This window comes from Tamandua tetradactyla, chromosome 25 (genome assembly GCF_023851605.1).
Source record: "Tamandua tetradactyla isolate mTamTet1 chromosome 25, mTamTet1.pri, whole genome shotgun sequence".
Lineage (NCBI taxonomy): Eukaryota > Metazoa > Chordata > Mammalia > Pilosa > Myrmecophagidae > Tamandua > Tamandua tetradactyla.
In genome coordinates this window covers 13,953,104-13,969,003 of record NC_135351.1, presented here as the reverse complement: position 1 = coordinate 13,969,003, position 15,900 = coordinate 13,953,104, and the positions used below count along the sequence as shown (strand labels likewise).

At 38.2% G+C, this 15,900-nt stretch overlaps 1 protein-coding gene across 1 annotated transcript in view; it reads right to left on the bottom strand.

Annotated features, from left to right (window-relative positions):
- The window catches only part of SYCP2L (synaptonemal complex protein 2 like), a 124,346-nt gene that overhangs the window by 19,321 nt on the left and 89,125 nt on the right, over positions 1-15,900 (bottom strand). The window contains exons 23-27 of the mRNA XM_077143315.1: positions 14,017-14,167; positions 12,856-12,905; positions 9,930-10,059; positions 8,407-8,480; positions 8,188-8,251 (exon numbers count right to left, since the gene is read on the bottom strand). Coding sequence (XP_076999430.1) covers positions 8,188-8,251; positions 8,407-8,480; positions 9,930-10,059; positions 12,856-12,905; positions 14,017-14,167 — 469 coding nt within the window. The remainder of the gene's footprint in view (positions 1-8,187; positions 8,252-8,406; positions 8,481-9,929; positions 10,060-12,855; positions 12,906-14,016; positions 14,168-15,900) is intronic.

The following is a 15,900-nucleotide window of genomic DNA, read 5'->3' as shown; positions in this document are numbered from 1 at the left end:
CCCCCCCCCCCCCCCCCCCCCCCCCCCCCCGCCCTATATCCAACCAGCCATGCTTTTCACCTCTGAAAGTTCTGGAATCCAATTACATGAATTCACTCAAAAATCATCTGAATGTCACTCTATGCCAGGAGCTATGCAACATGATGAGCAGGCAGTGGAGAACCAAAGAGACAAGTTTCCTAGGCCGCTTAAAACAAACACCATGAAATAGTTCAGCTTGAACGATGAGAATTTTCTTAGCTTACGGTTTGAGGCTGAGAAAATGTCCAAATCATAGCATCATCAAGGTGATGCTTTCCTCCCACAAGACTGACTGCTGGCGACCTCTGGCTCTTCTGTCACATGGCGGCACATTCTAGTCTCTCCCTTCTCTTCCAGGTTTTGTTCATTTCGTTCTTGCATACCTGGCTCTATCTTTCCCTGTACTCACTCCATTTATAAAGGAGTCCAGTTATAGGGTTAAGCCCCATCCTGAATGAGGTGGATCACACTTTAAATGAAGTAGCCTCATCAAATTTCCTACTTACAAAGGGTTGAACACCCACAGGAATAGATTAGATTTAAGAGCACGTTTTCCTAGAGGGCGTACAGCTTCAAACCACCACCTTCCCTCTCCTCTGCCCTCCTTGTTTCTCCTTAGACACCCAGACACATCCCACCTCAGGCTTTTGGACGTGCTCTTCCTTCAGTGGAGACCACTTTCCCACTGTGTCTGTCCTAAGCCTTTCTCTTACCATCTGACTTCAAATTTCAATACAGCCCTCAAGCTTTTTAGACCTTCTTTCCCAGGGTCTAAATTTTTTTAGATTACTTAAGGGTTTTTTCCCCTTAATTTTATCACAACATAACATCTACATTCTACCTTCCTTGCATATTGCCTATCTCTTCCACTGGAATATAATCTCCAGCACAGACAACTGTCTTTAACTTTTTAGAGCAGTTATAGGTTTATAAAATAACCATGCATGTACAAAGTTTCTATATAATCCCCTCTCACATGTACAGTTATCCCTATTGACATTTTGTGTCGGCACAGTACCTTTGCTACAACTGATGAAACATAATTATGCTATTAACTTTAGCCCAATATTTATGATATGGTTCACATTTTGCTTATGAATATTCAGTTCTCCTAGCACCATGTGTTGAAAGACTTTTTTTGCCAAGTACCCTTATCAAAAGTCAATTGGCCAGGGTGGGCCACGGTGGCTCAGTAGGTAGAGTTCTTGCCTGCCATGTGGGAAACCCGGGTTCGATTCCCTGCACCTGCCCATGCAAAAAAAAAAAAAAAAAAATTCAATTGGCCAAAGGTGTGAGGATTTATTTCTGAATTCTCGATGCTATTCCATTGGTCTCCATGTGTGTCCTGTACCAATACCATGCTGTCATAGATTTGCAATAAGTTCTAAAATCAGGAAGTGTGAGTCTTCCAACATTTTTTTCAAAGTGATATGGGCTACTCAGGGCTGCTTACCCTTCCATATGGAATTTGATGAATGGCTTTTCTATTTTTGCAATGAAGTCTATTGGGGTTTAGATTGGAATTGTGTGTAATCTATATATTACATTGGGTAGAAGTGGTATCTTGACAATACATAGCCTTCTAATCTGTGAATATGGAATGCCCTTCCATTTAAGTCTTTGGTTTCTTTCAGCAGTGTTTTCCCCATGTACAAATCTTATAACCTTAAATTTATTCCTAGATTTGATTCTTTTAGATGGTGTTGTGAATGGAATTTTCTTCTTGATTTCCCCTTCATATTGCTGATTATTAATGCATAGAAACACTACTGATTTTTGCATGTTTATCTTGTGCGTCAGCACTTCGATGAATTAATTTATTGGCTCTAGTAGCTTTGTTGTGGATTTTCCAGGGTTTTCTATATATATAGGATGTCACTTGAATAGAGAGAAAATTTTATTTATTCCTTTCCAGTTTAGATGCCTTCTCTTTCATTTGTTGAATGAATGAATGCTGCAGAATATCCAAACCCATGCAGATAAAAACTGAAATCCCCAATCAGGATCTCAGTGAAATAGATAATAATTTATTTTCTTATACTAAGTAGCAATATAGAAGTAGAGGAACACCATAACCTTTAGAGACCTAAGTAGCTACACAGACGTATAGATAAATATATACTAAAGAAATAAATAGAAATTAATAAGTTTTAAGATCTATCAAAAACTACCTTTTTGGTGGAAATTGTTCACATACTAATTTTGAGAAATAGCACCAGTAGGAAATACCAGTCACAAACTTCAAGGTGACAAAAGGAAAAAAAATTGTTTATCTGCTAAAAGTATGCAAAATCAAGAACTGTCAGTATACGCGTTCTGTGAGAAAACAGACATCTTTTTAAAAAGTGACTATAGGGCAGATGATGGTGGCTCAGTGGCAGTTCTCGCCTGCTGTGCCAGAGATGGGTTTGATTCCTGCCCATGCAAAAATTAATTAATTAATTAATTAAAACTGTGACTATAACCTAGACTTGAATAGCAACTCAGTACGCATTTTACTATACTTAAAAAAGGGAAATAGCAAGGCAAGAGAGGGAATAAATACCAGGTGAGAGAGAAAAGTGTGATCCAGAAATAGGATTAAGCTAAAATACCACACATATAAATATCTATGAATGACGATCTGCCTGGGACACTCTAGTTGGTTTGGCATAATAGAATTTAAATAAGTTGAAAAGTTCACTAGAGACCATTTCCTAGCCTTTCTGTAATAAAAAAAAATAAAACAAAAAGCGTAAGAAATGAGAGGAGCCTTATAGGAAACACAGCCTCTTTCTTCTTCTTGTACTTAGATTTAGGGGTGTGTCCATTTGTCCGAAAAGTCTGGCTGGATAGTTTCTAGAGGGTTGCATTGTTTCAAGGCTTAAATGGTTTCAAACATCAAGGAAACAATCCAGTTACAGTGTCTTGCAGAAGACAGGACCCATGATTTGAGTCTCATGTGGCATCCATAACCTAATCAGGTCCCAAAGAAACCACTTAAAAAACATTCTAACTAGCCTCAATTAGACGCTGATGAACAAACATTCTATTTTCTCCCTTGCTGCCTGTTCTGCAACTTCTGGGATTTCTTCTTCTTCTCTTGATGAAAAAATTTGTAGCAGAAGCCTAAAAGCTTAGCTTTGATTTTTGATTTCCCATGTTCAGGTGCCATCCAGTGGTGAAGCAGAGATCTGCTGACAGAAACACTAGCTCCAGCCAATAGAAAAGTTTCCAGGAAAATCTGGTCACCTTTGGATGAGTGGCTTGGAATCTGTGAGCCTATCAACAAGGAATCATCCAGATGAACCACTTCAGGGTCATGGAAATAGTTTTGGCACATGGAACCCTTTTGTGAAATGAAAAAACTTGTAGAGTATTTTACTTGTACCCAAAGGCGTGGCTCTCCATAAAGAGCCAGCTACTCCAGAGAAGTCAGTGCTGTGATCTGAAAGCCTGTAAAGTAGCTCATTTTGATTTGTGGTAACTGCATGCCTCTTCTCACTGGCCCTTTTCCAAATTCTCACCAAGACTAAAATACATACACAAACACCACAAAAATGAACACAGACATCATAAACTCACCGTGGCTTAACTAAACTAACTAACTAACCAACCTCAAACTAACTAACTCCATCTGTTAGTGGGGGGCTGGTAGGGGTGCATTTTTGTATGCACAGCTTTCTTCATCACTGTGAACAGGGAAGACCTTTACTTTTGAACTTGTTTCAGGTGGTCCATTGGGCACAAGTTTTAGTGAATATAGTTCAGTGTCCAGGCTACATTTATCTATTCCCACTTCTGACTTTTTAATGTTGCACAGAATCAATACCATTTTATGGTTAATAGCCAAGTTCTTCTACATCAAGCCTTTTTTTTTCTCTTGCTCTGAAGTGACAACCCTGTGATCTAGAAGGACAAAAGCCAACCAACATAACAGGGCAAGACAGAGTCTTATCTAACAGAAGTTCCTCTCTGTGACATTTGTGGTACTTTCCCAGTGCCAATTCCTTTCTTTATCCTACCTGTGCTAACTAAGCGTCGAGGCTATGAAAAACTAAAGACAAACCCCACTGTTGAACTGCTCAGTCATATAGAAACTACTTCAATATCTTTTATGTGAATTAATGCATTTCAAAATCTGTAAATGAATTTATATTTTGACTATATGTAAATGCATATTTAAATAAGTAATTATGCGGGGGGTTCAAAAATAAATCCCTGGGTTTTCTAATTTTATTGCTCCATTCCCCAGACAAATATTTATTGAATGCCAGGCGTTGAACAAGGCATTCACAGAACTGAATGGAACAAAGACAAAGGTTTTATTCTCATGACTTTTACCCAAATCTGGAGGCCTTTCCAAGAAGGTAGGTGAGGTCAAATATGCAAGAACATAAGTAAATTTATCCTGTTTGCTTACAGTTCTAGCAGCAGACATATCAAAAAGCTTTAGGGTGAACACTGAAACACAGCTTGGCATTGGATTGAATTTGCTACCAGGAACCAGTAGAGCACCTGAAATGTTTCAAAAGCCACTTTCTTCTCTGAAGAAAATTAACTGGGCATCCTCCACTCTAGGGGAGCATATAGCTGCCCTCATCCATGTAGTTCAAATATTCTGAAAACTCTACTACCTGCTACAATGAAATGAAAAACATTATACATTTTAGTCATTAAAAAATTTCATCTAAGTGCAAATGTTCTAAGAAACAGTCATGATGATGAATATATAACTGTGTGATGATATTGTGAATCACTGATTATATATGCAGAATGGAATGATCATATGTTAAGAATGTGTTTGCTGTTCTATTTTTAAAATTAAATTAATAAATAAAAAAGGCAATTAGGAAATCAGTAAAGTTTAATAAAGTTAATTTACTGGATGTCTTAAAAAATCTCATCAAAGAAAAGGATGGCCATTAGTCAAGTTTTTTTTTTTTAAAAGGATTTCATTATTTTAGTTACTTATCTGAAATCGACACCCCAGGAATTATAAAAAGAAATAAATGAGTATATGTGAAAGTATTCTAATTGATCATTTCTCTTGGAAGACAGTATAAAGAAAAGGTAGTAGGAATAATGTCAAATTAATGATCATAATAATATTCATATTCCCAATTGTAGCAGTAGTAGAACCTAACATTTATTGAGTGTACTACATGTCTTCATAAGTAGCTTCACATCAGTATATCATTTAGCCTTTACAACAGCTCAGTGACTTTCCTTTCTGTCAGGCAATAGACTGCTTCCAAAGAACCCTACACAATAATGAAGATAGCTAGCTAATATCTGCTCTTCTCAGGTCAGCATAAGCTCTTTTTCTGCTCAGCCTCACACCACAGAATCCAAGGAATCAGAATAACTAAGCCAGACTCTAAGGGGATGGACTAAATTTGTATATCATGAAACTTCAAACTATTCCCCAAACTGCTGCAGTAACCACAGAGTCCTCTGTGTAGGGGAGACTGAGAGAGAATCTGCTGGGAATGAACATGACGAAGGAAAGGTTATCTCTTTTCTACTGCTGTCAGAATGAGGCAAGCCTTTATTCACAAAATAATGTAATTGAGTAATTACATTAAATGTAAAAGACTAAAGTTTGATTAAAAGACAAAGACTATGAGAGAGGGGCTGGGAAGTCCAATTACAGGCTGCTAAATCTAAACATTAGGTTACATAAGCTAAAAATAAAAAGATAAGAAAATGTTTATCATGGAAACTCTAAACAAAGGAAATAATAGGCTTCAATGCATAAAGCATTACCGGAGATAAAGGGGGTCACTTCAAAATGATAAAACTTTCAATATGCCATAAGGATAAACTACTTTACATATATAAACACCTAAAGACATATCCTTAATTATATAAGGCAAATATTGAACAGAATCAGGAGATAGTCACAAATCCACAATCATAATAGTGAAAGGTTTTTTCTCAGCAATAAAAAGAACAGGGCAAAAAAATAGTTAGAACATAAAATGTTTGAAGAATAGAGTTAAGAAGTGTGACCTAATGAATATATGTAGGGACTGCATCCAACAATTGAGGAAAGCAGTCTTTTAACCACAAATTCACCTTTAAAAAATCGACATAGAAAGTAAAGCTGAAATTTTCAAAAGATGCAATGATACAGATAATTTTCTCTAACCACAATGCAGTCAAACTAGAAAACAATAATAAACGGACAGCTAGAAAAAAACCCTATACCACTGGGAATTAAAAAACACAGTTCTAAGTAAATTTGGCATCAGAGCTGAACAAAATGAAAAGTAGAAAATATTTTAAACAGTTAAATTTTTTAACTAATATTATACATTACGAAGTGTGTGATTCACCTAAAGCAGTACTTACAGAGAAATGCATAACATTAAATGTACATAACACGTAGGATAGTATAGGAGAAAATCTGACTTTGTGGTAGGGAAGGATTTCTCAGGTCTGAAAAGGCAGTAACTGCTAAATAAAGGTTGATAAATCAAATTCATCACAATTAATAACTTGCGTTTATAAAAAAAAGTGACCATAAACAGCATGAAGTAGAAGATATTTACAAAATATATAACCAAAGGACTAGAGTCCATAATCTATAAATAACTGCTAAGGCAACTCTATAGACAAATGGGCAAGACTGTTTAGACACTACACAGAAGAAGAAATTCAAATGGATGATAAGCATAAAAAAGATGCTTCACCTTAATCACAGATATTCAATTTAAAACCTTGATGCAATCTCATACACAAATGCAGGCACAGTTTTAAAATATCATGTGTTGGTGAGGATGTAGAGCAATGGAATTCTCATATGCTGCTGATGGGGAAGCAAACTGACAAACCCTTCAGAAAACAGGTGGTACAGCCAAAACTGCTAAAAATATATGCTCTCTATGATCTAATAATTCTATTCTTTAAAAAAAAAAAGTACAGAAAACATTTCACGTATATATGTCAGGAGAAATGTACACAAGTCTTCACAGTGGAATTATTTATAACACCCAAACTGCAGATAATCCAAATATCTAGCAGCACTAGAATGGATAAATAAATCATGATATGCTCAGATAATACAGTAAAATATAGTGATGAAAACAGACTTCATCTACATGCATCAGCATGAATCAATTTTACAAATGACTGTGAGCAAAAGAAGCAAGCAACAGAAAACATGCACTGTTATGACACCATCTGTATAAATCTCAAGTAGGAAAAATTAAACTATATAGTATTTAGGGATACATACAAGAAAGTTCAATTATGAAGAAAAGCAATGGACAAGTCAGGATAGCATTTACCTCCATGACAGATAGCAGGAATTAATAGAGAACAAACTGGTGGGGAAGGGTTCTAAGCCCATGGCGCTTTCCCAGTTCATAATTTAAGTTGTGCTTATACTGGGGTTCATTTATAATTATTCTTTACACTGTACTCATGCTTTACATTATTTTCTGAATATATGATATTTTTCACAATGCAGAAGTGGAACATAAGAGCAAGGTATCAAAGCCAAAACTTTCCTGTGAAGGGAAAGGGGCAGAGATGGATTTGGGGTGGAAGAAATTAATTTGAAAGCAATAATAATGTTCCATTTCTTAAACTGGATGTTTGTTTGCAGACGTTTGGTGTGTTAAAATTCTAAATACCCTCCATATAATTTGTAACTTTTGTATCTTTTTTACATTTAATTTAATATATGAAGGAAAAGCATGCTGTCAGTCATGCCCATAAAGAGGGGTTAGGTGCTATACACATACACAGCACTGTGAACTAGCCTGCAAACTCTCACACCACTATTACCATAAGAAAATGAACGAGGAATTTTTAATAACATGGTCGCACCAAATTTTAGAACATTGCTTATAAATTGCAAGAAGTCTGCATGCTCTGTGATGAAACAGCCCCTGGGACTAGAGCCTTAAGAAAGCACTCACACTATGCCCTCCTCTGAGCCGGAGAGGAAGCGGGCTGCTTGATGCAAATCATGTCCCAGGCTGTAAGCTGCTTAGCACAAGAGATTTAGGCTCTTGGGTGAGCCCTCTTTTTGCCTGCCTTGACCTTCATGCATATTTACAGCTGACAGATGTATCATTGCTCTCTCCTTTCATCTGCTGCAATTTGAATACCCCAGCATGCCAAAATCAGATTAATTTCACTTCATTCTGCAAAAATAGTTCATCGTTCTCTCACCTCTGTCTTCCAAGTTCTGCAGCTTATGTTCGAAGCTAGAGCTTTTCATCTCTTGGTTCACTATCTTAAAAAGAAATAGACCACAAATGTATGTATTTTATGTCAAAATAAGAAACAATGATATTACATTATCCTCTAAAACGAAAAGACAGTATATTATGCAAATATGATATTAGTTCTGGAAAAAAATCAGATGAATAAACAACCACTAAATAGTACCTTAGATGCATTTTCTTCAACTTCTGAGGGCACCGAGGAAGAGAGATCACTCAGTGGGTGGGGATTTCGAGGTTCTGAGTCTTAAAACAGTTTCAGATGAATAAATGAGACAACTGGAGGCAATGATATTTCCCTGGTTCCATTACATTTAATTACCAAAAAAAGAGGAGGTCAAAGCATAATTTCCAGTCAACCAATAGAGCAGTATAAGATGTTTCAGGATTCCATGAACGCACAGAATCTTTGAGCTAGCATAATTTGGCAGAGCCATCTTCCTAAAACCTTCAGAAAGGAGTTACGAGGCTTTGGGTAACTGGGAAAGTACTGAATCGAGAAAACACAACTTTAAAAACAGCAGGAGGAATTCATGGTGTCCTGGCTGACTCCTCCTTCATCCCCTGCCCTGTGCAGCGTGGACTCAGCCCGCATTCCCACTGTACCTGGCCTAGTTTTGGAGGGAGCAGAGTGACCCCTGTGTACATGCTGGGGCCAACTAATGGGGTGGCAGCCCGAAAGCCTGAACCAGGAAACCCTTCTCTAGCTTGCACTTTAAGAACTTGCCCTGCAAGCTAAGCAGCATTTGGACAGCTAGAGCAGTAAAAGAAACATAAAGACTAAGCAACCTAGGGCAAAGGGCTATTTGCTTTAAGACATACAACCGAACAAGGAGGCAGACTCTATTTCAAAGGGAGGAGGGTGGACATGTAGATTCTGTTAAATGGGGCAACTCCTAAGGCTACTAGTGAGCACTAGCTCAGGACAGGATCAGAAAAGATGCGGACGACTCACCACTTTGCTTTTGCCTGGGACTGATCTTTCTAGGAAGACTAAACTCTGAAGAAGTTAGCTCCTGGCATTCAAGGAAATCTGTCATATGACTAGCTGGATACATGCTTAAGGAACAGACAAGCTCAGGGACTAAATCCCATCAGATAGTTCCATCTCCCTACCCCCTATTATCGACAGATCCTTTCAACACGAAAAAGTTAGAATGGCATAGCCCAAATACTCTAGGGAGTGGGATAGAAAGGCCAAAGGTGATGGTAGAGTTATACAGAGAAGGTAGGGTTTAACAAACAAATATGATTGCTGAATCATTACATTGATATTTCTTTTAGTTTCCTATATCTTAGAGCAACTAGAAGTAAAAACCTAAATTGTGGAATTGTAACCCATGCCAAACTCTGAAATCCATTCTATAACTAACTGTGGTCCTGTGCTTTGAAATTTATTATTTTTTCATATATATGTTATTTTTCACACACACAAAAAAGGAAAAAAATGACCTTCAATATGATCAAGGAGATAAATTACAGAGAAGTAACTGAAGAATATCAGGACAATGAAAAATGAACAATATGAGAATCTCAACAAAAAGACAGAAATTTTAAAAAGGAACCAAATGATTACAATCATATTTTTATATTTTTTGCAGTGGATATTTTTTTTAAAAATGCTTGTTAGTGTCACATTGCTTTTCCCCCAAATCATATTTTTTCCTACATAAATAGAAAACCATGTACCTTTTGTCCAGATGGAATCCTCAGGAGGTAAAAAGGCAGAACTACTCTGGAATTTTGTTTCAGAACTTTGGGGAGGCATGGTGTCATTTTGCCCTGAGGTATCTTTCCATAATGGTGTTAAATGTTTAACCTAAAATACAGTATTTTTTTTTAAAAGTGTTAATATTCAAAACAAATTTCAAGACATTTTCAATTTCCTTTTAAAATAGAAGTTGAAGGACCGAGTTTAGCCCATTTGAAAATCAACACCAAGAACATAAGATATTAGAGTTAGAAGACCATTAAACTGTTTTTCAATAGATGACTCTAAACCCGTGGTTCTCAAAGTGTGGCCCCAGAACCACACCCGAGCTTAAGTATCACGTGAGAAGTTGTTAGAAATGCAAATTCTCAAGCCCCACTTATTATCTATTCAGTCACAAATCTGGGGACAGGACACAGCAATCTGCATTTAATAAGCCATCCTGGTAATTCTGATAATTCCCAGGTTTGAGAGCCACTATTCTAAACCAGGTGTCAACAAAACGACAGCCCACTGCCTGTTCTTGTAAAGAAAACTTTATTAGAACACGGTACACCCATGTGTTTACCTGTGGTCTATGGCTGATTTCTGGCTCTGAAGCCAGAGTTGAGTAGTTGCCACAGAGACCACCTGGTCTTCAGAGTCTAGAATGTCTATTCTCTGGTCTTTTACAGAAAAAGTTGGCAGGCGCCCACTCAAAATTATTGCCTTATCTCAGACACAGAGAAGTGTTTTTTGAAATCCAATATTTGCACAAAGCCAGCAATGCCTTCCTTGGAAATTGACCTAGACTTCTTTCCAATCGCACAGCTTAAATTTGTGGATTCCCAGGTTCCAGCTGAAGCTTTGATTTTTTTTCGTGCTAGCTTAAAAGAAAATCTCTATTTACTAGACACTGTTCATTGGGCTCCTTTCTAACTCGCTCATTATTTCAGTTTGAAACATTCAACAGGTATCTCAGTGCTTACTGTTCTTTAACCTTTGCAAGTTGAAACTCTGTCATTATAGAATGTGAGCGTCCTTTAGTTAGTTTCACAAAGGGCAACATTTGCCCAGGCTGACGGAACACTCGAGCCAAGCCAGTGGCTACCTACAGCTAGAGCTTGGAGAACCAATCTCACCTAACCTTGTTACATTTCTGCAGGGGGAGAGCGAGTGCTATTGAAACCCTCAGAACTGCAGTTATCTGTCCTTTACAAAACCCTCATCTGTTTCTCCCCAACTATATACTCTACGTACATCTCGTCTGATAAGGTAGGAGAAGCAACTGCAACTCCCATGGCAATTATTCATAGAGTACTGGTTTGTTATCCTCATATTCCTCGAAGGAGCGTTTTGAGAGATCAACACAGTTTAACCCTAAAGAGACAGCCCTGTTTCTTAGTGTGCAAAGGGCACACTGCAGCCTGGGCAAAAGTCACTCAACTTGCTCTTTCTCCTGAGAGATCAACACAGTTTAACCCTAAAGAGAAAGCCCTGTTTCTTAGTGTGCAAAGGGCACACTGCAGCCTGGGCAAAAGTCACTCAACTTGCTCTTTCTCCTGAGAGATCAACACAGTTTAACCCTAAAGAGACAGCCCTGTTTCTTAGTGTGCAAAGGGCACACTGCAGCCTGGGCAAAAGTCACTCAACTTGCTCTTTCTCCTGAGAGATCAACACAGTTTAACCCTAAAGAGACAGCCCTATTTCTTAGTGTGCAAAGGGCACACTGCAGCCTGGGCAAAAGTCACTCAACTTGCTCTTTCTTCTGATCATTCCCACTGATGAGAGGCGACACCACTATAAAGAGGCAAATTTTTGCTTTGAATTTGTCTGGAAGACACTGATGTCCCTCTTCTTACCAGCTTTGCTATAACTGAAGGGAAATTGTGAAACCTGGGTGGTTCGTTCAATATTTGTATAAGCTGGAAGGCATTTCAACCACTTGCAAAATAAAGACTTAATGTTTAAATTACTAGAAACTTTGGAAGTAACATCCACAAAGCGAAAACTAAGGGAAGGATGACACTAGCAAATTTACCTTAAAATGTAAATTCAAAAGAGCAAATACTTGTGGAAAATCAAGGGCACTGATTTTTGGTATTGTTCATAAGAAGTGACCATGAGCGACATCTGGGAACAGTGAAGAAGCATCTCAAATCTTTACTCACGGTTCACACTCGTGATGGTTAAGTTCACGTGTGAACTTGGTCAGGTCATAGCGTCCAGCTTTCTGATCGAGCAAGCACTGGCCTGACTGACACTGTGATTTAAATCATTAGTCAGTTGATTGCATCTCTGGCTGATTAAATGTACAAACAACAAAGGAAATTGCCTTCAGGAATGAGAAAAGTCTCTAATCAACTGGATCTTTCAAGGGAGAACTATTTCAACCATCAGGCTTTCTACCTGTACTTAGCCAGCCAGCTTTTCCAGGGGAATTCATCGAAAACCTTCTTCAGAGTTCCCAGCTTGGGATTTGGAGTTCTCTGTGGCTGCTCTCAAACCTGCATGCACCTTAAAAATCACCTGGCAAGCTTTAAAAGGATATACCTGTGCCCAGGGCCCTGGCCTGGATCTGTTGAATATGTTGAATGAGAATCTGGGGTGGACCCCACATTAGCTCTATTTTTTTTTAGGCACCCTAGGTGATTCTAGGGTGCAGGTAGTTGGAGGAGCTGGGCTTCTGGGTTTGTGCGTCCCCATAATCACGTGAGACAGTTCTTATTTTAAAAAAACTCGTAATTATAGATAGTTCCTGTTGGTTCCGTTTCCCTAGAGAATCCTAATACAAAACATTTAGAAGCTCTTGCAGTTCCCCATGGCAGTTATTTGTATACCACTGGCTTATAGTATTTTGAGCAATCAACACAGTTTAACCCTAAAGGATGGCCCCATTTCCCAGCCCAGGTAAAAGTCACTTACTTGGTCTTTCTCATGCTCGCTGCTACTGCTGAGAGAGAGAAATGGCAAAACTGAAAGAAACCAAGTACACAATGGGTGCATTTACTGATGAGAAATATGAAAATTCATTTCTCCTTCTACTGATCACAAACGTTGTCCTGGGTTGAATTATGTCCCCCTATCCCCACCCAAATAAAGATATGTTCAAGTCTTAACTCCCTCAGAATCACAGCATCCGTCCCATACAAAACCCTCATGTATTTCATACAGGTAACTCTCGGTTCCTGTGCACGGGACCTTATTTGGAAAGAGGGTATTTGCAGATACATTCGAGTTATTTGGGGTCACAGAGGATTAGAATAGGCCTTCACTCAGAGCTGGAGTGCTTATAAGAAGAGGGAAACTTGGCCATATAGGGAGCGTGCTGTGTGACAACAGAGGGAGAGTTCTGAGCACTGCTGGTCACTGCCAGGAGCAAGGAGAGACCCACGGAACTGACTCTCCCTTGGAGCCTTTGGAAGGCACCAACTCTACCCACACCTCAATTTAGGGATTCTATTCCACCCTCAAGAACTGAGAGACAAGTTCACATTGCTTTGAGCCACCATGTTTGTGGTAATTTGTTACTGCAGCACCAGGAAATGAATACACGTGTCGCCACAAGAAGCAATTTCTACTTCTAACAGCTTGCTTTGAAGCCCCACTTCTGATTGTTCAACTTTCTCTCTCACTATTGGGTAAAAATTCCCTACTACTTGACTGTGTCCGATGGGTCTCATTTCACATCCCAATTTTGTCCTTACTTTTTTTTTTTTTTTTTTTAACCTAACTTAGAATCCTTCCCCTCCTCCAGCGCTCTTCAAAATCCATTCTTTTTTCATGGGTTAGCTCAAATTCTACTCATTCTTTCTTTGAAAGTTTTCCTGATAACTCCACCTCTAGGAGCGTCCTCTCACCTGGACTCCTACTCTATCTGGAATCCATTAATTAATCCAAGTATTAATTAATCCCATATTCTCCTGCACTGTCTCGTGTATGCTGGGTTCGCCTTTCTTATGAAATTGTAGCAGGGTGAGGACCACATGACCACACATTTGGTACCCTCTTCTATCACAGCCTGAAAAAATAAACACTTGCTAGTTTATTTGAAAGGTGGCTGGGAAGGAGACACACTAAGCTTACCTCTTAACCTACTTCTGACTCTTGTCCTTTTTCTACTGGAATATGGTTTTAGAGATTTCCGTTTTTGGATACTGGTCCAAGATTTGTCACTGGTACTATTACTTGAATCTTGATTGCTCTCAGAGAAAAGATGTTTCCTGTAATCAAACTTCTGTAAACACAGGTGACAATTGAGAATTTTTCAAGGAGTGTCAGTTCCATTTCCATATAACTAAACACATCAAGACAAGTCATACAAGAGAGAAGTAATTCCTTTTCCTAAAAGACTGGGCTCTCTTACATAATAAAAAGGTACAGAATAAAGAAGGGGGGAGAAAAAGGAAAAAAGGGCTTATTTCATTAGTCAATTTTCAACCAAATGGCCATTGTAAAATATGATGAAATCCTAATCAAATCCTTGCAACTAAAGAGTTAGATGAATGTTCAAAAGGTAATGCACCTAGGGTAGTACAACAGTGCTGCAGTGACAGAATTCTCACCTGCCATATTAGAGACCCGGTTTCGATTCCTGGAGCCTGCCCATGCCAGAAAAAAAAAAAAAAAGGAATGCACCTAAATATCTAGCCAATACCAAAAGTTCAAAATACTAACATAAATCACAAAAGAAGGCATAATATTACTTTGCAAAGACATACTTCTCTATGTCTTAGAAGACCTAAAATAAGAAGGTCATTTCCACTTAAACTTTAAAGCAATTTGAAACCAGGCCTGAAGTATAAAATTTAGAGAGTACGGCAAATTTAATCTAGTCTGGTGGATTGCTCAATTGTATTTTGATATTTATATTTCTTTAGATTTTTTTCTGCTTTTGCATTAGTTTTTTTAAATGCTGTGACTAATAAATGTTTATGCTCAGTCCTAATATAGAATTGCTTTGATTTTCTTTTTAAACTTACTCTATTTGAGCTCTGTCTACTGTACTCTTAAGCGAGCAAACCTGAAATTACCATGGCACAGGTAGGTGCTCCACGATTCAGCTAGTAACAACTTTTTCTTATTTTAGGCCAGGTAGGATTCTTGCAACTCCAAACATATTACGTGATGGAAGTATCTCTGATAGCTGCCTCAAAAATGAAATGCATCAACTAGAGGCAACACCCACTGCCTGGAATGGCCAAGAGCAAAATCAGCTCCCAAGGCCACTGCTAGTTAGAATGAGAACCAGCATTTATGATCACACGACCCCTAACATTTAAGGTGTGTGATGGCCAATTATATATTTTCAAATCAACTTATTTTTGAAGACCCCATCACCCCTGACTTAAAATTGTTAGCCCTTCAACATTTTGTACAGAAGGTCATTTTTTTAAAAGAAACTTTGTGAGTTGAGCCCGTTTACTTAAACGCCACTGTAAATTGACTCCTGTTTACATCTTACTTCAACTTTCAGGAAAAAAAAACAAGTGTTGAGGGAACCCCACATTTGTTCAGAGCAAACATGACATCACTTAATGGACTTGATTTTAAAAACTATGCTGCGAGACTTTCCCAGTTTCTCTGCTTTTATGTAAAAACGTATTGAAAGGGTTTTTTCTTCTTTTTTCTTTTCTTTTCTTTCTTTTTTTTTTTTTTTTTAACCAAAACCAAAGTCTCTCGAGTACTGGTTCTTAAATTTGGCTGTAATTTAAGAAGGGATAGTGGTTCTAAAAAATCCCAAAGCTGGGCATCAGGCACATCAGTTAAGTCAGAGTCTGTACGTCCTACAGCCTCCCTCAGGGCATTCCATCCACAGAGCTGGGAACCGCGGGGTATAAAGCCGGGATGAGTCATACTCAGCTTACGTGATGGTGATGACGGCAATTTTAGGAAAAAATGTTCATTAGAGATTTAAAAACGTACACACTGATGGTAGACTTTGAGCAGCGTGCTCCCCAAAGTGGCCCC